The sequence below is a fragment of the Eptatretus burgeri genome, chromosome 1 (genome assembly GCF_056783735.1).
Source record: "Eptatretus burgeri isolate ZD-2024b chromosome 1, Ebu_testis_v1, whole genome shotgun sequence".
NCBI classification, from domain to species: domain Eukaryota; kingdom Metazoa; phylum Chordata; class Myxini; order Myxiniformes; family Myxinidae; genus Eptatretus; species Eptatretus burgeri.
Window position 1 is genome coordinate 30878804 of NC_140961.1, and position 23430 is coordinate 30902233.

At 36.7% G+C, this 23430-nt stretch overlaps 2 protein-coding genes across 4 annotated transcripts in view; both read left to right on the forward strand.

Moving 5' to 3' along the window:
* LOC147034165 (uncharacterized) overlaps window positions 1-18889 on the forward strand; it is a 32281-nt gene extending 13392 nt beyond the window's left edge. For 2 of the 3 annotated variants that reach the window (XM_085877626.1, XM_085877641.1), the window contains one exon: window positions 18801-18875. Coding sequence is in view for 1 of the 3 variants with exons in the window: in XM_085877633.1 (XP_085733759.1) it covers window positions 18801-18832 (32 nt within the window). In the remaining 2 variants the exon portion in view is untranslated. Of the gene's footprint in view, window positions 1-18800 lie in introns of all 3 variants that reach the window. The other variant, XM_085877633.1, reaches the window with a different exon arrangement.
* Window positions 1-23430, forward strand: part of LOC147034164 (uncharacterized) — a 266468-nt gene that overhangs the window by 130171 nt on the left and 112867 nt on the right. The window lies entirely within an intron of this gene.

Consider the following 23430-nt stretch of genomic DNA (forward strand, 5'->3'; position numbering starts at 1 on the left):
TGCCTTTTTATTTACTTCTTCACTATATATCTTATGATTATAACTTCTTATTGTATTCATTTTCCTATATTCTTCTTTCTTATTCATCAAACAATTGTAATAATTTCTAAAAGTTATTGATTTCTTTATTACATATTTCTTTATTCCCTTTAACCTTTTATCAATCTGATCACCATACTTATAAGCATATGCCTTTGCTCTCAATCCAATAAACTCACTCTTTAATTTTCCACCCAACTCATCCTTAAACTTACCAATAACCTTTTCATTCTTTTTTGAAAATAACTCTCTCTTCTTACTAAAATTACTTGTATCATATAATCCAATATTTTTCTTCATATCTTTAGAAACATCATCAGTTTTTTATATGTAGGACAAAACTATCAGTGTCGATATACAACAATGAAACATTTTCACCATACTCTTTCTTTAAGCTATTATACAAATAATCATACATCAATATCTTTGATAAATCAAAAACTGCTGTTCCAATATAAATTGGTTTATCCATTACAATACTTTCCTTTTCCATATGAATAGCAGAAAAGTTCTCTGAAAAAAACCTCTTCTCTCTTAAAACTTGGTTTATTTATCAATCTCGAAGCTTCTTTCCAAGATGTTGCAAATCTAATGTTTTGCCTGTTTCTAACATTCTCCATTGTCTTTCCAAAGACAGCATTATTCATCAATTTATAGAATTCCCCTTCAAACTTTACTTTTGTATTTGTTCTCGTATCTGTATTGAATTTAATATACTTTTTCATCCAAGGACTTTGTTTAAATTTTAAAACTCTATGAATTTTAGCTACTCTCAATCCTTCTCTCAAAAACTGTTTCAAGCTTCTTAATAACATTTTTTGTTGATTTGCCTTTAATATTAAAACTTTTATGATACTTAACCATTCTTTCTTTGGGTTTCTTTCTCACATGCAAAAGGAAGGTCTTTATGCTTATTATGAAGATCACTCGGGTAGCTCAAATCAACTTCAAAATAATAACCTCCTTCTTCCTCATTCAATTCGTCTTGAGAAGAAATAACAATATTCATCAAAGCCTTTTCATAATCTTTTTTCTTCCACCCACTCTAATTTACCATAAGGCAGAGATTGAGACATTGCCCATCCATACAAATTATTAGCATCAAATAATTATTATCTTTTTCACTATCATAATTTGGAAGATATTTATTATTTGCTTTAGCATATCTTTTTGAACATATTTGTGATATTCCACATCTCTTCGACTTCTCAATCATCAAAAGCGTATCTACATCACTGATTAAATCTATATATATATATTTTTGTCATTTTCAACATTGAACTCCAAGCTAAACCAGGAGCTGTGAAATAGTGGGCAGGATCTAATCAATAACAATTTTTATTATGACAGAGTGATCTAAAAGCTTCAAACACATCAGCTAACAATAAAACATCTGTTTTTAGATACAAATCATGATATTCTCCAAGGTTCTTTATCTTAAATATTTTTCAAATTTTTTGTGCGTGTTTATATTCCTTATCATTTTCATAAAGGTTATTATAGAAACTTTCTTTTGAAGGAAGTCGTGTTTCTTTAAATCTCATAAATGAATCCATATAATCATAAGGATAAATTCCCTTACTTGTAAGAATTTTCTCTTTACTTTGAATTTTATTCCTTGTTTGAATTTCCTCTCGAGTTAGAATTCCCTCTTTAATCAGAATTTCCTCTTTAGTTAGAATTTCATTCATTGTTTGAATTTTCTTTATAATTAGAATTTCTTCTTCAGTGAGAATTTCTTCATGAATTTCCTCATTAATTAGAATTTCCTCTACTTTGAATTCTCTCTTTAATCTGAATTTCCTCTTGAGTTTGAATTTCCTCTTTTGGAAAGAATGAATTAAGATTTGGAAAAGAGCCCGTGGAGCTTAGATTTGATGCTAGGTCGGCGAGTGGTGTTCCCATAAACTTGCAAGAATCTAGAAACCTAATACGAGTTAAAGGTTTTGTGAATATCATTTTTGTAAATGAAATATACTTTTGACTTGTGTTTGTTTTGGCACAAATATTCCCTGGTGTTTTTGAAAGTTCATTTATAAATAGATGTGTATCATAGTTGGCGCTGTTGTGAAGAAAGACTGGAATAAAAGAAGGAAATTTATAATTAAGATTACAACAGGAATGAGCGGGACCTCTATATTTACCAGTAAGATGACAATGATCCCGAACTTTAGACTCCTCAATTTCCTCCTCACAAATATGACAGATATTGTTCTTTCTAAATTCTAATTTTTCTTCTTCGGTTAATTTCATCGGTTCATTTGTTTCTTTCATTCATTTAGTCAGTCTTATACAATCCTTTTCTAATCGTTTTACAAACTCTTGTGAAGCTTTTTTTCCACTATAATTTTCAAGTTTATTCTACTTTTCTCCAACAGATGATTTGATATAATAACAGAAACCACAAGGAATATGTTTTTGATATTTATTTGTATGTGATTCTTTTGGATGAGGAGAAGCAGAATTTATCTTTTTTAGGATACATTCAAAATCAGCGTATCTCACAAATGGGTGCATGATAGATTTATTATAATCTTCAAAAGAAATCTTTTCACCAGGTTTAGGCATTATAATTACAGCTGATTTATGATTACTACAATATTTTGAATGTTGTTTTAATCGTTCTTTTGTATGAAATGAATTAAGACATCGCTTACAAGGTTATATTTTGTTTGCTGTTCTGAATACCTGAGAAGAGATTAATCTTGTTAAATTATTGATGTATGTGTAATGTGAATTCTTTCCAACACTAAAATATAAAAGATCAATGTGTGTTTCTTCATTTTTATAGTTGTTTGAAATTTTTAATATTTGAACTTTGTTTGTATCCGTTAATCCATATACATTAATAGAAAGATTATTCTTTTTCTCAAATTTAGGAATATCTGTTAGTGGCATTGGGAATTTAAAATCTTTAATGTCCAAGGTATTCTCATATTTCATATATTGTTTTACTCTTTCTGAATTATAATTTGGTGGATGTAAGTGAACAAGAACAGACCAGAGAAAACATTTATTATCATTGTTCTTAATATTAACAACTGCCTTCTTTAGTTTTATTTCTTTTGGTACTTCACTATAAGAAGAAGCTTTAAAAGGGTTTGATTTTAGAATGTGTATATCTAAAAAGATGATTTTTAATAATATTAAATCCACTTCCTACCACTGTATTATCAACATCCTCCTCTTGTCTTGATAGTTCTTCATAAACCCCACTATTCAAAAAATCTTGAAATGATGTTATAAAATGAAGATCTGTTCTCATATATAAGGAGTTTGTTCTTCATCTTGTCTTTTCATATTCATTTTCACTCCCATATAAAACTTTAAAGTTTTCATTTCTTTTTAATAACTTTTTCAACATAAGGTTTCACTATTTCAATTGATTCAGCCATTGATGATGGACCGGGTTCTCCAAATTGAAAAATCCTTATTTTTATATGCCCTTTAAATGCCCCATCAGTGTTTTCAATATAATAGTCTTCCTTTACTTTAAACTCATTTTTCTTCTTTTTGTGATTGAAGGTGATTCTTATAACTACTCTTCAAAACATCCTTCGAGCAGATATCACAATGTTTTCTTTCCAACTCAACAGGAGATATTTGATGAAATAGATTAAATGTGTGTTTGTTGGTTCAGAGGTGTTTTCTATAATGTTTATATTCGTGATTACAAACATCGCAGTACGTTGTATTCACCATATTTATATAATAAAACTTTGCTTAAACTAAAATTTTCTTGATGAAAATTTCGTTTATTTTACAGGTGAATCTGTGCTTAAAAGAACTTTATCCTCCAACTTTTTTCACTTAATAAATACAATGTTTCAAGACACAAAAGACAAGTTTCAATCAATCTCTTCATTTGTAAAAGATACTGAGAAATATGTCAAGGATGTAAAATTGAACAAAGATAAATATAACAACTATTGGATAAAAACAATTATGATAAATAATACGAGTTCTTCAATTTCCTTCAGTGTAAGGGCTTTTACTATACCTAGAAGAACATCAATTAAAGTATCTCTAACAAAAGTTTCTCCTCTCCTTCTGGTAATATATTCAAAACTAGAAAAAGCAATGAAACAAGAAAAAGTATCAAAAAATAAAAACCTCATGGATGAAGCTTTAGAAAGAAAAGATAAGACCATCTGTAATATGCAATGAGAAATTTGTATTTTTTTTCAACAACCCTAAAGATGTTAATCCTGATTAAATAAAGGATGTTAATATATCAGGTGAAATGACATTTCGTTCAGTAGTAGTTAAGCATCATTTTAAAATTACCTTTAATGTAAGAAATGTAGCAGTTGAATCTGTTAATGAAAAAAGTATATAGATATCTATGGTAATGTTTTTTTTTTTCTACTAATTAAATATTCAACTGAAGATTATGAGAGTGATTATGATACCGAGAGTTTGCATTCAAACGATGGTTATGATACCGAGAGTTTGTGTTCAAACGAGAGTTATGAAAGTAGTTTTATAGATGATTCTGAAAGTATCGAAGATGAATTTCAGTTGAAGTAAAGTTTTACTTTTTAAATATGATAGACTTCCCTGATTCTCCATATGACAAATTTGAGAATTGTCCTGCGTGTGAAAGACGGGGATTAAACAGTCAAAAGACTATAAACAATGTATATTCTGTGATTATCTTCTAATTAATGATAATAAAAAATTTAAAAAGGAAAATAATTATTTTAGATTTACACCAAAAATGAATTACTTTACAAGATTGATTCGATAAATGAATGTAAAGTATGAGGGTGATAACACACCTTTCCTTACAAGGGAAGAAACTGAACGTATTCGAGAAATGTTCAAAGGATTGTTGTTATATATTATTCATGGATGTGATTTTTCAGGGAAATATCAACACAAGATATTGCATGAATAAAATAATGGATTATCTTGAAATTAAACCTGAACTTCGGATAAAATATAGAGTTTCTAAAAAAGCCAACAATAAATTAAATAACCTGTTTTACAAATATATAAATGAATGATTTTTTTACCCATTTGGGAAAATAAGATAAAATTTAACAATCATAAAAATCTTCCAAATTCATTAAGATGTCTCATAGTTGGTTCAAGCGGATGTGGAAAAACCTGCTTACTTTTGAAGATGCTCCTGACTCCCAACTCTTTAGATTATGATAATTTAATAATTTTCACAAAGTTGAGTTTTCAACCAGAGTATCAACTACTCTCACAAGGTTTTAATGCTGGTCTTCAAAAAGAAGATATAATCGGTTTATTTAAACTTCAAAAAAACCTAAATGATTATTACATTGAAGATATAATTCAACTATTTTGTGATACACAGAGATGTAAAAAGAAATCAAAACCGATAACTTGTATTCTTAGTGATAATACGGATGATATTCTGTCTCCCCAAGATTTGGATGAATCTAAAAAGAACCTTGTTATCTTTGATGATTGTGTTAATGAGAGAAACCAAATGGTAATGGACAGCTACTGCACAAGAGGGAGACATTCGTCTTGTAATTGTATTTATCTTAGTCAATCATACTTTCAACTTCCTCGTCATTCTATCAGAAACAATGCTAATACTTTAATTTTATTCAAGTTAAATTCAATAGATATAAACAATTTTTGGAGAGACAATTGTTCTGCATTCTGCAGTAAAAAGGAATTTGGGGATTACATGAAGCACACGACTGAAAAATATTAATATGTGAAACAAGATGAGATATTAAATGATATTTTCCAATAAATAAATGGATGCGAAAGAAAGAGCAAGAAGATTTAAGGAACATCAAGAGTTGGTTTCAAAAGTTGTAAAACAACAGGAAGACATAAAGAAGAAACGCAGACAGAGACTAACGGGCGAAGAAGCATTTGAAAGGAAACGAGAAATTTTTTAAACCACTTTGAAAAACTTCCCAAGAAAAAATTAAAGATGTTTCCACAGTTCCCACAGTAGAATATACTCCTAAAAAACTTCAAATGTTAAAAGATTTTGATCAAATGACTGAGGAAGAATTAGAGCATTTAGGAGAATTAGAATATGATTATGAAGGTTTATTTCAACAACTGGCAGAGATGAATCGACCCCCTGATTATATTGTGAATGCTCTTCAAAACAATGAATATTCAGCGGATTCAAAAACCAAAGCAGGACTCATTCCAACAGAACAACCAGCAATATTTCATTTTGTTCAAGAAAAGGTATTGATATTTAATGATGAATTAAAGTTCTTGAGTTCTGCTCAACCCCCTGTTAAACTAACTTCAAGATTAATGTTTCTTCTCACAAAAGATGGAAGACAAGGTTCAACTGAGGGATGAATCAAAGTATATTGATAAACCATTGGATATGAAAAATAAGGATGATAGAGTATATATTGATCTGCTGAACGCTCTTAATTATAGGGTTAGTATTTCTGGTAAAAGTAGGAAAAATGAGAAGGAGAAACACATTATTCAGGCTTTAAGTATCCTGGGTTTAGGTGTTAGTTTTCTTCCAAATGACCCATCGCAATAAGTTAATAGACTTATTGTTGTTAGGTAGTAAGAAAGCTGGAAATAACAATTGGTTTAATGAAGCATCAGCCATTTTAGACTAGTTGATGAACATCAAAATAATGAATAAATCTCAATATAAAGACATTTTATCTCGTATTAAATTAGATGAGAAGCACAATCCTGAGTTTTAATTTCACAACAAGCGACCACACATCTTCATTCCCATACCCACGACAACTTGACCCAACAAAAGAATATGAGGCATCTTTATTAACCTCCGCCATCTTCGAAGATGGATGAAGGTTACTGTTTTCACCCCTTTCTGTTTGTTTGTTTGTTTGTTTATTTGTGAACAGTATTATGGATTTCGACGAAACTTGGTGGGGGGGGGTTAGGTATGGTCCAAGGATCATGCCATTAAATTTTGGACTTGGTCCCCCCCCAAAAAAAAAATTGTTAGAGAAAAAAAAATATTTTTTTTGCATTTCTCCATGTTTTAAGTGATTTCCAACTCCCCCCCCCCCAAATTTTTTTTTTTGCATTTCTACATGTTTTAAGTGATTTTGAACCCGCCCCCCCTCAAAAAAAAAATTTAGAGAAAAAATTTTTGCAACTTTTTTTTCAACAAAATTTCGATTTCCTTTTTTTTTGCATTTCTTCATGTTTTAAGTGATTTCCACCCCCCCCCTCCCCCCAAAAAAAAATTGTTGGAGAAAAAGAACTATAACTGTCAGCACTGTTGACATCAAATTTAATGAATAAGATATTATTGAATATATTCAATTGAATAAGGTTCAATTGAGTGACCCAGCAGTATTGGCGGCGGAGGTTTTGCACTCTCCCGTGTGCTCCCCCTCTAGTTGTCCATGGAAACTTATAATACCTTATTTAATATAACTGATAAAAATGACAAGTATAGTTTATTATGTCTCTGCTGTATCTGAAATGATGAAATTTACACTATATACATTCAGTGATAGAATGGGAAAGGGGGCTGTCGAAGGTTTTATTCCTGATATGTCAACGGGAACAACCACAGACCCTGGATATACTCAAAGGAAAGGAACGTATACTGATGATACAAAAGCAGTTAATAGTTTTACTGTGGCAGTTCCTCTTAAAGGTATATTTGGATTTTGTGATCATGATAAAGTTCTGTATGGTCTTAAAATTAGATTTCAACTACAAAGGAATGATAATGAAAATAGATTACTTTTTGGTGTTGCTTGTGCTTTTGGTGATCAGAATAAATTTGTAATTGAGGAAATGAGTTGGTATATTAGTGAATATACTCCGAATCTTAAAACAGAAGAGATGTTGAATAGAAGACTTAACTCAAAGAAACCACTCAGTGTATCATACCTCAAAACAAGATGTCATCACGTTAAACTAAACCAAACCACTCACACATGGAATTTGGGTGTTCTGGAAGGAAAGCCACGATATCTGTGGATCATTTAAAAAAAAAAAACAGATGGCGATACTGCTACCGATAAGAATAATGCATTGAGTGATAATGCTATGGTGAAACAACTTCGTATTTCTCGAGATGGAACATTTTATCCACGAGATAGATTGAAAATTAATTGGGAAAAAAATGATTATGCTGAAGCATACAAGTCTTACCAAAAGGTGTGTGAAAGTAATGGAAATAAAGAACCTATTTTAGATATGACAGCATTTAAAAGTTTATATACAATCTATGCGTTTGACCTGAGTGCTCAAAAGGAAACTATAAAGTCGAATCGAGTGGATACTTCCCAATACATTGAAAGAGGAGAGAGTGAAGAAGTTGATGCATATTGTTTGCTTTTGGAAGAAACAGAATTACAGATTCATACAGATAATGGTGTTATGATTAGTCTCACATAATTTTTTGTTTAATAAATGAGTGGCAAAGTACCGGTATATGTTAATCAAATCAATCTTCATAAACTGTCATCTTGTGTTCAAAATCAAAAGCCTTGTACGATTAACGTTAATACAATTCAGAGAAAAGGAGCAGTAAGAATTGATGTTTTGCTCACAAGACGACAGGTTAAAATCTTGAATGACACTGGCTCACTTAAAATTAAAATGACAAAACCAATGTTGAAAATATATTCAATAAGAGAGATGAGTGGAGCATTTCTCCCATTTCTAATTCCTTTATTTGCTGGTTTAAGTGCGGTTGGAGCATTGACGGGTGGTATTTCAACAGCGGTGTAATGGATTATATCTTTCTTATAAATAAATGAGCATTGATGAGTGGTTTAAAGAATTTGGAGAAAATACATCAAATTTACAACTTGTCAAATATTGTAAGAAATTAAAAATTCATAATGTGGTTATTTGTATGAGAGATGAATTAACAAACGTGCCTAAACATACAAAGAATATTATTATGAACTTAGAAGATAATAATGGGAACGGATCTCATTGGGTTTGTATTTTTAATCATCAAGACAAATATTATTTTGATAGTTTTGGTCTTCCACCACCTGTTGAAGTCATAAAATTCTTACAGAATGGTGTTTATCATACATTTCAAGTCCAAGAATTAAATTCCAAGTGTTGTGGTCAATTATGTCTATATGTGTTATTTCAACTCAACAAAAATAATTTTTTTTTATGACATTATTTTTAATCTAATATAAATGACTTATGTTGGTAAAGATCGTTCTATCTTTGGTGTATCCCAAGAACTGGATATTGATTTATCAAATTATTACACAAAGGCACAGGCTGAATGACATAAATATAATATAACCAAAAATATTAATATGAAAAACGCTTATAAATTAAAAAATTATCCAACCCCGACTGACGCGAATGACTTGGTGAGATTAAGTGATTTATGACAATATATATCCTTAAATAAAACGGCCGTGTATTCCAAAGATACAAAAGTGTTGATTTTATCTCCAGGTCATACAGAATTCACAGTTCGAATTAAAATAAATTTTTATAAAGAAGGGCGTATCGTTTGTATGAGAATAGAACAATGGGGGTATGATATGAATGATTTAGGGTATAATTGGTCATTTAAAATTGACCTAAAAGACCTGGAACAATTAAATCAGTCTCGTAAGGAAGAATATTATCCACTTGGTATAGAGAATGAGTTTTGTGGAGCCACGATTAGTAAACAACAAATAAAATAATTTAATAAGGATAAATATAATAATGGTTTTGCCCTAGTTTATATCATGAAACCACAAAAAACAGGATTATATATAATAAGTAGGGAAATACAAAATGATTTAACTATGGGAAGATGGGGAGGTGTTTCGTGTCGTAATATTATTCTAACATACATTTCTAATACATAAATGACGGCAAGAAGGCTTCAAGAAAATTATCATTTCTGTGTCCAAGCATACCTTCAAGAAAAGGACATTCGGTATTTTAATAAATATGTTCTACAACATAAGAATGAGGTATTTTCAATAAAAGATTGGCATTCTACTTATGTTGATAAACCAAGAACTTTAGATTTAATAAGAATGTTAAATAATGAAAAAATTATATAGTTAAGAAAACGTAAGGCTCTTTTAGAAATTCAAAATAAATTTTATTGGTTTCCTGTTGTAAAAAAAAAATATATATTTTGGATACAGGAATAACAAGAAATCCTGATGAATATATGTATGATTTGTATGGGGTGGAAGCGATTCAAGGATAGTAAGGGATGAGGAAGTTGAAGAGAGAGAAGAGGAGGAAAAGGAGAGGGAGGAAAGAGAGGAGGGAGGAAAGAGCGAGAATGAATAAATATGGAAACCAGTGAGATTAAAAAAAGATTGGTGGTATTACAGAAAATAACTCAACCCACCGAGGAGGAAAACAAAGAATTGACAAGACCGTTGACATTGTTTTCAGGGAGAGGATATTGATGTTAAAGTTTTTCATTTTTTTTCTTAAATAAATGGAGGAGAGAGTGAAGGCATTTCTAAAGATTCTTTATGTTTTAAAAATTAAGATTCAAATGTGCATGTTGGAAACTAAAAATATTTTCGCTCTCTGTAGGAATTTTTCTCATAAATAAATGAGTTATTGTCTCAAATGTAAAAAGAAAACTAATACTAAATAATTTTCATATTTTAAAAGTAAAAATAACAGGTTTATACAAAAAGGTCTTTGTTCGGTGTGTGGTTTTAAAAAAAAATCAATTTATCTCCAAACACAAACTTGGAGGAGATATCCAAAAGTTTTTATGAGGAAGTAAATTTACAACTACTGGAATACCAGGGGAATTACATCTACCAGGGTATTCTTTCTGTGGTCCAGGCACAAACTTGGATAAAAGATTAGATGAGGCAGATAATCCAAAAGCATGGAGTGAGCCCATCAATAGAGTTGATGAAGTATGCATGAAACACAATATTGATTATGGGAATACCATAACTTTGGAAGAAAAGCATGAAGCCGATAGAGAAATGTTGTATAATTTGTCTCTGATACAAAATCCAACCTTGAGAGAAAAAGTTGATAGGTTCATCGTGAAGAAGATGATCAGTGCTAAATTGAAACTTGGACTTGGAAATTCAAAAAACTTATAGGCTCTAATGATGTCATTAAGATTGAAGAGCAATTAGCTGATGAATTACATAAACCAATATTCACAAAGTTTCAGAGAATGAAGGTTTATTCCAAGGAAGTAGATTATATCTGGTCCACTGATTTGATGGAACTCAATAATGATAAGGGGTACGAGTATGCTTTAACCGTTATTTATTTGAGGAGTAGATACGCATGGGTTGTCCCTTTAAAAAACAAAACAGGTAATACTCTTATGTTCGCCTTTCAGCAGATATTTAATAAAAGTAAGAGAAAACCTAAAAAATTGTGGACTGATGAGGGTCGAGAGTTTTATAACAAGACATTTATGAATTTTCTAAAAAATAACTATTACATTATACAGTACCTTTAATGAAGGGAAGGCCGTTGTTGAACGTTTTAATCGTATCTGAAAAGAGAGACCTTATAAAAAATTCACACAACTCGGTTCACAACAATGGTCATCTTTTATTCAGGATATTGTGGATAAGTATAATGACACGATTCACACGTCAACGAATATGAAACCATCAGAAACATTTACAAAATTAAAATATGAAAAAGAGATTAATGTCAGAAAACTTAGTTCAAAGTTGGTGATATCGTAACAATATATAGGTGGAAATCTCATTTTGAAAAGGTTAGATTAAACGATGGACGAACGAACTTTTTAAAATTGTTTATGTAATAGATACGGTTCCTTGGACTTATAAGATATATGATTTAGAAGGGGAAGAGATTTTAGGTTCATTTTATTCATGGGAATTACAAAAGACAAAACTAAGCAGATAATACCCATGGGAGCAATGGGTTGTCCCTTCACTCCCTCCTACTATACACCTTTGTGGACACTCGAGGGCCAAGTCCGAGGTGTATAACAGTATATAATGTGTGTCAAGGGGGGACGTTCTTCGATCTGTGAATCCCAAACACAGAATCCTCAACTGAATAGTCAAGGCTCAACTTTTGTGTGTGTGTGTGCGTGCGTGCGTGCGCAATGGGAGCAATGGGTTGGCGCTTCACTCCCTCCTACTATACACCGTTGTGGACACTCGAGGGCCAAGTCCGAGGTGTATAACAGTATATAATGTGTGTCAAGGGGGGACGTTCTTAGATCTGTGAATCCCAAACACAGAATCCTCTACTGAATAGTCAAGGCTAAACTGTGTGTGTGTGTGTGTGTGTGTGTGTGTGTGTGTGTGTGTGTGTGTGTGTGTGTGTGTGTGTGTGTGTGTGTGTGTGTGTGTGTGTGTGTGTGTGTGTGTGTGCAATGGGAGCAATGGGAGCAATGGGTTGGCGCTTCACTCCCTCCTACTATACACCGTTGTGGACAATCTAGGGCCAAGTCCGAGGTGTATAACAGTATATAATGTGTGTCAAGGGGGGACGTTCTTTGATCTGTGAACCCCAAACACAGAATCCTCAACTGAATAGTCAAGGCTTAACTTTTGTTTGTTTGTTGGTGTGCGTGTGCGTGCGTGCGTGCGTGCATGCATGCGTGCGTGTGTGTGTCCCAACCCTCACATTCAAAATCTCAACCCCAACCCTCACATTCAAAATCTCAACCCCAACTCAATCCTTGCCCAACACAATGTCTTTTTCAAAATGAGATTTCCAACTATATATATATATATATATATATATATATATATATATATATATATATATATATATATATATATATATATATATATATATATATATATATATATGTATATGTATGTATATGTATGTATATATATATGTATATGTATGTATATGTATGTATATATATATGTATATGTATGTATATGTATATATATATGTATGTGTATATATATATATATATATATATGTATATATATATATAGCCTGGTGTGTTGGCGCAGTGGTTAGGGCAGCGGCTTGGGATCCAAAAGGTCCTGAGTTCAAGCCCCGTTGCGCCACTGGATTAATACACCAGGGGGTTGACTCAGCCTGTCATCCTTCCGAGGTCGGCGAAATGAGTACCAGTGTACTGGGCCGGTGTATACCCCGGTTAAAATAGGTGTACCATATCCCTGTGTCGTAATAGGCGACCAGGGTTGTGTCAGGAAGGGCATCCGGCGTAAAACATGTGCCAAATCACTATGCGGATCATACGGATGATCCGCTGTGGCGACCCCTAACGGGAGCAGCCAAAGGAAGAAGAAAATATATGTTTTTTTTCTCTTCTTCCAATTCTGTCTTTTAAGGCTTTCAGGTTTGATGACGTTGAAAGGGGGAATAAGCCTGCACTTTCTTCCCAGAACTAACAATATATATTTTTTATATATATTTTTTTCTCTTCTTCCAATTCTGTCTTTTAAAGCTTTCAGGTTTGATGATGTAGAAAGGGGGAGTAAGCCTGCACTTTCTTCCCAGAACTTTCTTGATCTCGCTCCCATCAAGCACCATCCAACAAAACAACATCAATAGGTTTAGATCCCAAAGAGTGATCGCATTTTAAGTCTCCAAAATAAACCCAACTTTCTAAGTCTTCAAGGTATAACCACATTCCTGTTGAGTTTCCAAGATATGTATCACATTGTGAGTTATCAAGCCAGAACCCACATTTAAGTCTCCAAAATAAAACCAACTTACAAAGTCTCTAAGGGATAACTCATTTCCTGATTTTTTTTTTTTTTTTTCAAAATTTGTGAGTCTCCAAGGTCGGTCCCAAATTTAGAACCATCTTGGCAGAACCCTTTTCCTGAGTCTCCAAGGTAGTTATTTAAACCATCAAGGCAGAACTCATTTACTGATTTTTTTTTTTTTTTTTTTTTTTTTTTTTTTTTTCAAAATTTGTGAGTCTCCAAGGTAAAACTTGTATTCTGGCTCATCAAGGTCGAGCTCGTTCTGTTGGTCTTGGTCGCTCATAAGGTCTCCAAGGTATAACTTTGGTTGGGTCATCAAGGACGAGCTCGTTCTGTGGGTCTTGGTCGCTCATAAGGTCTCCAAGGTATAACTCTTTTGTTGGGTCATCAAGGACGAGCTCGTTCTGTGGGTCTTGGTCGCTCATAAGGTCTCCAAGGTATAACTCTTTTGTTGGGTCATCAAGGACGAGCTCGTTCTGTGGGTCTTGGTCGCTCATAAGGTCTTCAACCAAGCCAACAATTTCGCCCCAAGTTGTGGCAAAATCGGTATTTTCATTTCGTATTTCAGATACAATTTCCTGTGAGAGAAAATAATAATGTATTAATTAAGTTATTTAATTATTAAATGAGTTGATGCTTAAAAGAAACTGAAAATAGGAAAATAAAAATCTTACCTCAACAGATAAGAGGTTTGAATCTAGTTCATCAACTTGAAGGTTTAGTTCCATACAAATAGTCGATCTACAAGCAAGCTCATCCCACTCAAGCACAGTACAGCACTCCATTGTCAGAATTTTTTTTAAAAATGGAGTCTGGGTTGAACCTTTTATAGAGAAAGACTGGTGGGGGTGGTTTCCTTTGGAAATTTCCTGGGCAAGCCCAGGCAAGCCTTGGTTCGGAAATTTTTCAAAACCATAACATTGTACAATTTTCTCGTGATTTCTTTGAGAGTCGGAGATGAACTGGAAATGATGTAAGAGTTGGCGGGGCTTAGTGAAAGTGGGCGGGGCTTAGGAAAGGGCGTGGTTTATGAAAATATCTTATGAAAAGTGGGCGGGCTTATGAAAAAGTGAGCGGGGCTTCTGAAAAAGTGGGCGTGGCTTCTGCAAAAAATAATCTGAGGCTCAGGAGGTGGTCAGATGAGATCAATGAGAGAAGTATATCATTTCATAATCACACAAAAGGGGTATCTTGAAAAATATAAAGATTCAAATGTTTTATTTTAAAATATTTTAGATGGGGATTATTGTGCAAAGAAAATTAAACTCTTGAAGGAATTTGAGAATGAACAAATGTTTATAGGTTCAATGAGTGAGCTAAACAATATGCATTGGTTATTTGAAAAAGTGTCCTTCGAAAAGAAAAAGAGTGTCCTATATGTGATTAAAACGTTCTGTGTACATTACTAATACGTTTTGCATACGTCCAACACGTTATTATACGCCCAAAAGTTATTACATGTTTCAGATATTTCTTCAGAATCAACTTTAACAAATCACATTACTACTTTGCTACTTGAACAAATCTTAATCTTATTGCATTGGTTATTTGAATAGAGTGCCCCGAGGTTAAAAGGGGAGACAAATAAATATACCTTGGGATAAAAAGGGGGTTTACTTTTGAGGGGAAAAAAATACGAATCGCTGAAAATCCCCCATTCACTTTCATGGGGGAAAGTGAGCCAGAATCAGTATATTCACCCGACTCCTGGGCTATGTGCATGAAGTAAAAATAAACTGACAGCTTGTATTTAAAAACACTTCACTGCACTGGAAAACTGTGGGGAAAGGAATACTGGACTATGCTGTCAATGGTGAAGACTTATAATACCCTTACACTACCTGGAGGCGTTGCCACATGATGCATATTAACATGTAGAATTTGCCTCCCTCCCACATGCCCCAAAACCACCATCAAAGATAAACACACACGAACACATTAATTGGGGTCATGCTCATCCTTTGTCGCAAGTCTGGACGTAATTAGCCTAGAACCATAGGAGTAGTGCAACAACCAAACACCGGTCCGTGAATTATTGTAAAGACAAGCAGAGTACCCGCCCGAAGGGCAATCTTGTTTCAAGCATGCAACATGTTCTTCTGGCACATACCTTTATTTGGTTGGTGTGGAGCCAACTGACAGCTCTGTATCGACAAAAATCAAAATACCCTGGGTTACGTGCATGAAGCAAAATAATACCTCCTACTTATAATTCAAAAGCCCTCACTGCACTGGAAAACATGGGGACAGGAATACTGCACTGTGAAGGGTGGAGACTTCTCTCTCTCTCCCACCTGGAGCGGCGCAACACAACACACCTTTGCAAGGAAAATTGGCGACCTCCCCACCCGCCCCCCCCCACCCTCCGCTCTCCCAAGATCACCAGCAAAGATAAAAGCACCCCTACACACTAATTGTGGTCATTATGATCCAACAAGATGCAGCAAGTCCGGATGGAATCAGCCAAGAATTGGAGGAGTTGCACAACAAACCCACACACACACCTGTCCGTGAATTCCTGTAAAGATTACTTTTAACTCACCTTGACTTCAGTCAGGTGAGCTTATGCGATCGAGCAATGTCCGTAGATGAGTCGGTCGGTTGGTCGGTCAACCAGTCAGTGAGTCCGTAAACACTTCAGGCATTCCTTGAGCCAAACACATGATTTTGATGAAGGTTTGTCATAAGCTTCATATATGATGCCTAACGAAGGTGTATTGACCGCATCAAAATCTGCTCTCACAAAGGGGACCAATAGGGTCTCCCCCCACACCCCCTCCAAAAAAAAAGGTGTCTGCTCTCCTCCCCAAAACTACAAAACAATTCTGATGAATCTTGACCACTACCTTCAACAACCATGATGTACTGAAGTTTGTTCACAACATTTTAAATATTTGGGGTCTCAGGGGTCAACAGGGGGGTTGCCCCGAAAATAGGTATTTGTTGTATCCTCCAAAACTAAACACACAATTTTGATGAAACTTGACCAACATTCTTCACCCATGGTGTACCAAAGCGTATCCAACGCATCAAAATCTGCACTCATTAAAGGGGTCTACGGGAGGGTTTTGACCCCCCCCCACCAGCCCTAAAGGCCCTGCCACACCTTGACGATTTAGCCAGCATATGCCTGACGTATGCAAAATTTGGCTAAAACGCTGGCACACGTCGAATACGTTATGGGTAAGTTTGTATACGTTGAGCACGCTGGCATATGTCGTAGTACGCTGGCTTTTTTTCGTAGTACGCTGGCATACGTCTTTGTACGCTGACATACGTCGTAGTACGCCGAGGTGTGAGACAAATTTTCCATGCTTGAAATTTTTCGACGTATGCCAGCGTATGACTCACACATTCCGCATAATGCTGGCCATAAGTTGTAGGCATGTTACGTGATCGTTGACACGTCGACACACGTTACTTGCAAGTTACTCATAAGTCGAAACACGTCGAGGTAATGTTTAGCATACCCGAAACTTATTTCTAACCTACGAGTAACGTGTTGTAGGTACGTTAGGCGATTGTTGACACACGTCGACACACGTTACTTGTACATTACTCATAAGTCGAAACACGTCAAGGTAATGGTTAGCGTCAGTGTTCCAGACTCCCTGGTTTATTATTATTATTTTTTATTTTTTTCTGCGGTATGACGGTGATGTTGACACTTCGATTTCTAGTGCGGTTATAATATAATATAATTAATAGGCTGCCGCTCAACGATTTAAATCATAACCGCACTAGAAATCGAAGTGTCAACATCACCGTCATACCGAAGAAAAAAAAAAAAACAAAAAAAACGGAGTCTGGAACACTGACGCTAACCATTACCTAGACGTGTTTCAACTTATGAGTAACGTATGTCGATGTGTGTCAACGATCGCGTAACGTGCCTAAAACTTAAGCCAGCGTATGCGGAACGTGTGTCATACGTCAAAATTTTCAACATGCTGAAATTTCTCGACGTACTCGGCATATGACGACGTATGCCAGTGTACTATGATGTATGCCCGCGTGCTCTTAACATATACAAAACTTACCCATAACGTATTCGACGTGTGCCAGCTTGGTTCGGCAAATTTTTCATACGTCAGCATATGCTGGCAAAAACGTCAAGGTGTGACAGCGGCTTCACACTTCAATGTCTAGTCCGGTTATGATTTGAATCGTCGAGCCGCAGCCTATGAATAGCCTACGCCACGTGATAGTCGGCGATACGCTGCCGCGCTATGCACAAGTTCGACTATCGTTGGGCATAGGTTGTGAACGCCGACAACACGCTCAGCATTCGTTGGTATAAGTTATCTATATGTGATTAAAACGTTCTGTGTACGTTACTAATGCATTTTGCATACGTCCAACACGTTATTATACGCCCAAAACTTAAAAAACATCAATAGTTCAGTGTACGCCAGCGTTTTACATACATTTTGAGACCTTGCCATACGCTGGCTAAAGCGTCAAGGTGTGACAGCCCCTTAAGGTAGATATATTTGCTTTCTTCTCCAAAACTGCACACATGACTTTGAAACTTAATAACAACTTTCACCACCTGTAATGTACCAAAGCTTTTCGACTGCATTAAAATCCACGCTCATTAATGGTGTCCACGGTGGGGTGTGGGGGGAGGGGTTGCCCATATAGTTAAAAAATATATTTTCCTTTAATCCATTGTGGTGGTCTCACCACATGAATGATGGAGACATTGTTAAATAAAATATATGCAAGGGTAGTGCATGACAACGGCAAAGTCTCATATTGAAAGGTTAAGTGGTTTCAGAGAATTTTTTTTTTTTAAATATTAACAACTTTGCATCGGGAATATTGGTTGAAACTTTGATCATCATTGGTCACATGGTTTTGCAGTCATGTTGGATAAAGCAACCTTATCCCATCATTGCTAAACTCTAAAGATGTGAATGATCACCCATTCTGAATTTGATTTGATAAAGAGGACGTCTTGGGTCAGGTGTTCGGGCAAAGCAGGGTTGTATTGAAGCGGGGCAACGTGGTACCTGACCATAACTGCTCACAGTTAGAAAGTGCACTTGAAGTTATTATTGAGATTGTGACAGCAGTTGTGCTTGTAACCAAAGGTCTTCCTTGAATTTTTTTAAATATTGTATTGTTGATGGGCAGGGCCAGGAAAGAGAGGCAGTGAGAAGGGATGAAGCCAGGAGCGATGTCGGCAATCTTGAGGAAGGGAGGAGAGAGCTGGACATCGAGCCCAGAGTGAGCAAGGATGGGTCAAGTGTCCACAACAACCCCAGGACACAGTCGACCTTCACATCACTCTCCGTACCCAACAGTTCAGCATCGTCACCATTGCGAGTTGTGTATTGTTGCTTTGACTTTAAAAATGAATGCATCGAGTTTCTTTCCAAATTATTTTTACTTCAACAGTGCTGGAGATGGACAAATATGATTATGAAATGACTTTTGTTTCATTGTTATGAAATTATAAGAAAAGTCCAAATGTAATTTTGGTTTCCATGTGGAATTCATATTTGTTGCTATTGTCTAATTAGAATGGGTTCATGGTTCATTCAGTTATTTCATCCAATGTTGTACTCAGGGGCGTTTACCAATTTTACTTCAGTGGTGTCGGTTGTCGGTGCCTTCCATGAGTTACAAATAAATAAGATTTTAAAATTATTTTCTTTTGCTGCCGGTAATTATTCAGAGTAAAATTACAAATATTTTATCAAACGTTGGTCCCTTTACCGCCACCCTCTCCCTTTCCCGACTGCTGCACCTTATCTCTTGCTACATCATAGTTCCATTGGGAACGGGGACAGAGAAGCACTGCAGGCCCAACAGATTTGGAAGAGAAGAATGATGTCGGTGTGGCATGCAGCAGAAAGTCACAAGTGAGTGATTTGATTATTGTGCAAAATCAATTTTTTGAGGAAAAACAGGAACTTTTTTTAATCGCCGTGCCTAAATTTGCTTTCCTGAAGGGTTGAATCAAAAGACAGCATGTACTTAAAATCATATTGTTGAGTCGACTTGTGTGCTGACGTGGGCATGCCGCTCTGAAGCGATATGCTTCGTAAATGGCTGAATTAAAACGAATCACATTCAAGTGGAGAGCGTAGCTTCCCTCACCTGGGATCCTTGATTGAGATAATAGTTTATTGAAAGGGGACGAGACAACACGAACGGAGAGACCCGAGGTGAAAGCTTGATGGCAACGATGAATATGTTGGAAGAAATAAATACACACTCGACTGGAAGGGAACTTGGAGTGCACACCTCTGCCACGCAATGGCTAATCCAGAAGAACATATGAGGGCCAATAATTTTTTGAAATATGCTGCTGTGTATGTCGTTTTTGGCCACATCTCTCAATGGTGAAGAATCACTTGAAAAATAAAAAAAATTTCTTGGATCCAGATCTGGATTCGGATCTTCACCAAAATAGAATCGATTCCTCCTTTTCACACACCCAACCTTTCACCAAGTTTCATCCGAATCCATCCACAACTTTTTCACTATCCTGCACACAGACAAACAAACAGTCAGAAAGGGGTGAAAATATAACCTCCTTCACCTTCGGTAGTGGAAGCAAAAATCAGGCCCAAAGGTGGTCCACGGGAGTTGTCCCCAAAATAGGTATTTGCTTTCTTCTCAAAAACACACCTCCAATTCTGATGAAACTTGGCCACAACCTTCATCACCCGTCATGCACCAAAAGTTGTTCACGGCGTTAAAAAAAAAAAAAAAACAATCGTCGAGGATGTTTGTTTGCCTGTTTGTGGTGATGATGTTGAGATCGTGGAGAGATTCACTCACCTTAGCAGTGATATTCATGTCTCTAGCTGTGAGTCAGAGGTCAATAGACGTCTGGGTCAGGCCTGGGGAGTCATGGATTCACTGGATAATGTGGCGCTTGCCGGTACCTGTGCGGGAGGACGAAAGTCCGAGTCTTCAGGTCCTTGGTGCTTCCAGTCTTGCTCTTTGGATGCGAGACTTGTATTCTGACCAAGGATCTGAGACGGAGACTTAAATCCTTTGGTACCAGGTCTCTTCGGAGAATCGTTGGCTAACGCTGGGTTTTTTTTATTTTTTATTTTTATTTGTATACCTTGGTCGAGGCTCGTATGAGAGCTAACACACAACTCACAGCAAGGAGGCATGAGACAAGAGGGGCGGGAGTGGAAGGGACAAAACAGTGGGGAACAGACACATTAGGTGAACTGTGGAAGGGAGAGGGATGGGGATGGGACGGGGAACATGGCGAAAGAAGATGGACATTACAGGGACTTTCAGGAAGGAAAGCAGGGGAATTGAAGGAAGTGGGCTTGGGTGGATTATCGGGGGTAGAAAAGATCGAGGATTTGGATGGGGGAAGATAAGAGGTGGTGGTGAACAGCTGTTTTGAAAGCCTGGAGGGAAGAATGGGAAAGAATAGAGTGAGGAAGTTTATTCCAAAGGCGAGAAAAAAGAGGAATGAAAGAGTGAAGATGAGCAGTGATTCGTGATTTTGGTAGTTTTACCAGAAGGGGGTTGTTGGCGGACCTTGAGCGCCCTGTGGAAATGTGGTGGGGACAAATCACAGAGAGAGCATGGGGGGCAAGGCTGGAGAGGAGTCGGTAGAAGACAGAAAGACCACCGACCAACCTGCGGTGATTGAGTGAGAGGCCCAAAGACTCAGCTTCATTGCGGGAGATGCCGATGATCTTAAATGCCCTGTTTTTGACAGCGTGAAGCCGAGAAAGGTGGGAGGCAGGAGCACCAGCCCAGAGGGGAGAGCAGTACTCCATCAGGCTCCGGACAAAAGCTTTGTAAGTGGTCAGGAGCTCAAGAGGGCCGAGGAAGAACTTTGCACGACGGAGGATTCCCAGTCGGCGACTGGCTTTTGAGGCGAGGTTGGAAATGTGACTTTCCCAGGAAAGGTCATGGCAGATAGTGAGACCCAGAATCTTGAAAGAAAAGACTTCTTCCAGAGGATTGTTGAGAAAGTGGATGGGGGGGGGGGGTTCCAAACGGTCCTTTCGAAGAGACCTAGTGAGAGTGTGAGATTTGTCTGGATTGAAAGACATGTTCCACGTGTTGGACCAGTTTGTGATTTTATCCAGATCTGCAGTGAGCGAAGAAGCTGCTGCTTGCCCGTCTGAGGGATGACAGATGGTACGGCAGAGGGTGGAGTCGTCGGCAAAGAGAAATAGAGGATCTTCCAGAGAGGGTCTCAGAGATCATTGATGAAAACCAGAAAAAGAACAGGGCCCAGAACGCTACCTTGAGTAACTCCAGCCTGCACAGGAAGAGGGGATGAAAGAACTCCATTTAGGGCCACACGTTGACTGCGACAGGAGAGGAAGTCTGCGAGCCATGAGTGGAGATGGCCTTGAATACCATGGGAAGAGAGTTTGGTGAGTAGTGCAGGGTGCCAGACTGTGTCAAAAGCACATGATATGTCCAGGGATACGGCTCGGATTTCCTGTCTGGCATTGAGGACCTCCATCCATTGATGGGAGAGCAGCAGCAGAATATCCAGGGTAGAGTGACCTTGTCTGAAACCAAATTGATGATTGGAAATCAAGCCATTGGAGAAGAGGAAGGATTTCATGTCTGAAGCGATGATGGATTCCATAACCTTGCTGATGATTGGGAGAAGGCTGATTGGTCTGTAGTTACAGGGATCTGTTTTTGCACCTTTTTTATGCAGGGCAGTGATGTTAGCAGATTTCCAAGCAAATGGCAGATGACCTTGGGCAAATAAGAGGGTGAATAGAACAGATAGAGGGTGAGCAAGAGCAGAAGTGCAGGCTTTGAGGACATGTGAGCTGATGCCGTCTGGACCGGTTGCAGAATCTGACTCGAGGTTTGAAAGCAAGCTCTCCACCTTGTCAGGAGAAAAGGAAACAGAGTCCAGGGACAGTTGGGTGCGACTGGGTAAAGTGGGTAGAGATAGTGATGGGTTTAGGACACAAGATTTAGCTGCAAACACCGAGTTTAGACATTCAGCTTTATCACGTGTGGAATCAGCAGTGCGGCCATTTGAGGTAAGGGAGGGGATGGAGGGGGAACATACACCAGAAACAGATTTGATTAAACGCCACCAAGATTTTGAGGAGGGAGAGAGGTTTGAGAGTTCAGACTTGAGATGAGAAAGATGTTGTTTTCTGGCTCTCCTGAGGGTAGATACACACTTGTTCCGAGCTTTGTGGAAAGAACTGAGATTCCCCTCAGTTGGGTTTGCTTTCCATGAGGCAAAGGCAAGTTGTTTCAGGACAACTGCCTCGCCACAAGCTTCAGTAAACCAAGGGCGAGAGGAAGGGTAGGACAACTGAACACGAGAGGGGATAAATCTGTGCATGAGGGAGAGCAAGTTTCTTTGAAAGAATTCCCAGGATGAGTTGATGTTTGAGAAAGTAGTGATAGGAGACCAGTCTGTAAGTTTGATGGCTGCTCAGAGACCCTGCCAGTCGGCTTGAGTGAAATGCCAGACTCGACGGCGGTGAGGTGGTTCTCTGATAATAGCCAGAGAGATGTCCACTTTGACAAGGATGTGGTCAGAAGAACCAATTGGAGCGAAGGAAGAGCAGCAGATATTGTCAGGGAAATTTGTCAAAATCAGATCCAGAAGAGATGGAGTACCATTGGTTGAGATCCGGGTCGGGAAGTTGACCGATTGAGTCAGTCCCAATGAGTTGCAGAAAGCTTTTGCTGAGGTGCCATGGCAGGTGAGAGAGGTACCCACACCTAGCCAACTGGCGTGATGACAATTGAAGTCACCACATCAGAGGAAGAGAGAGTTTGGATG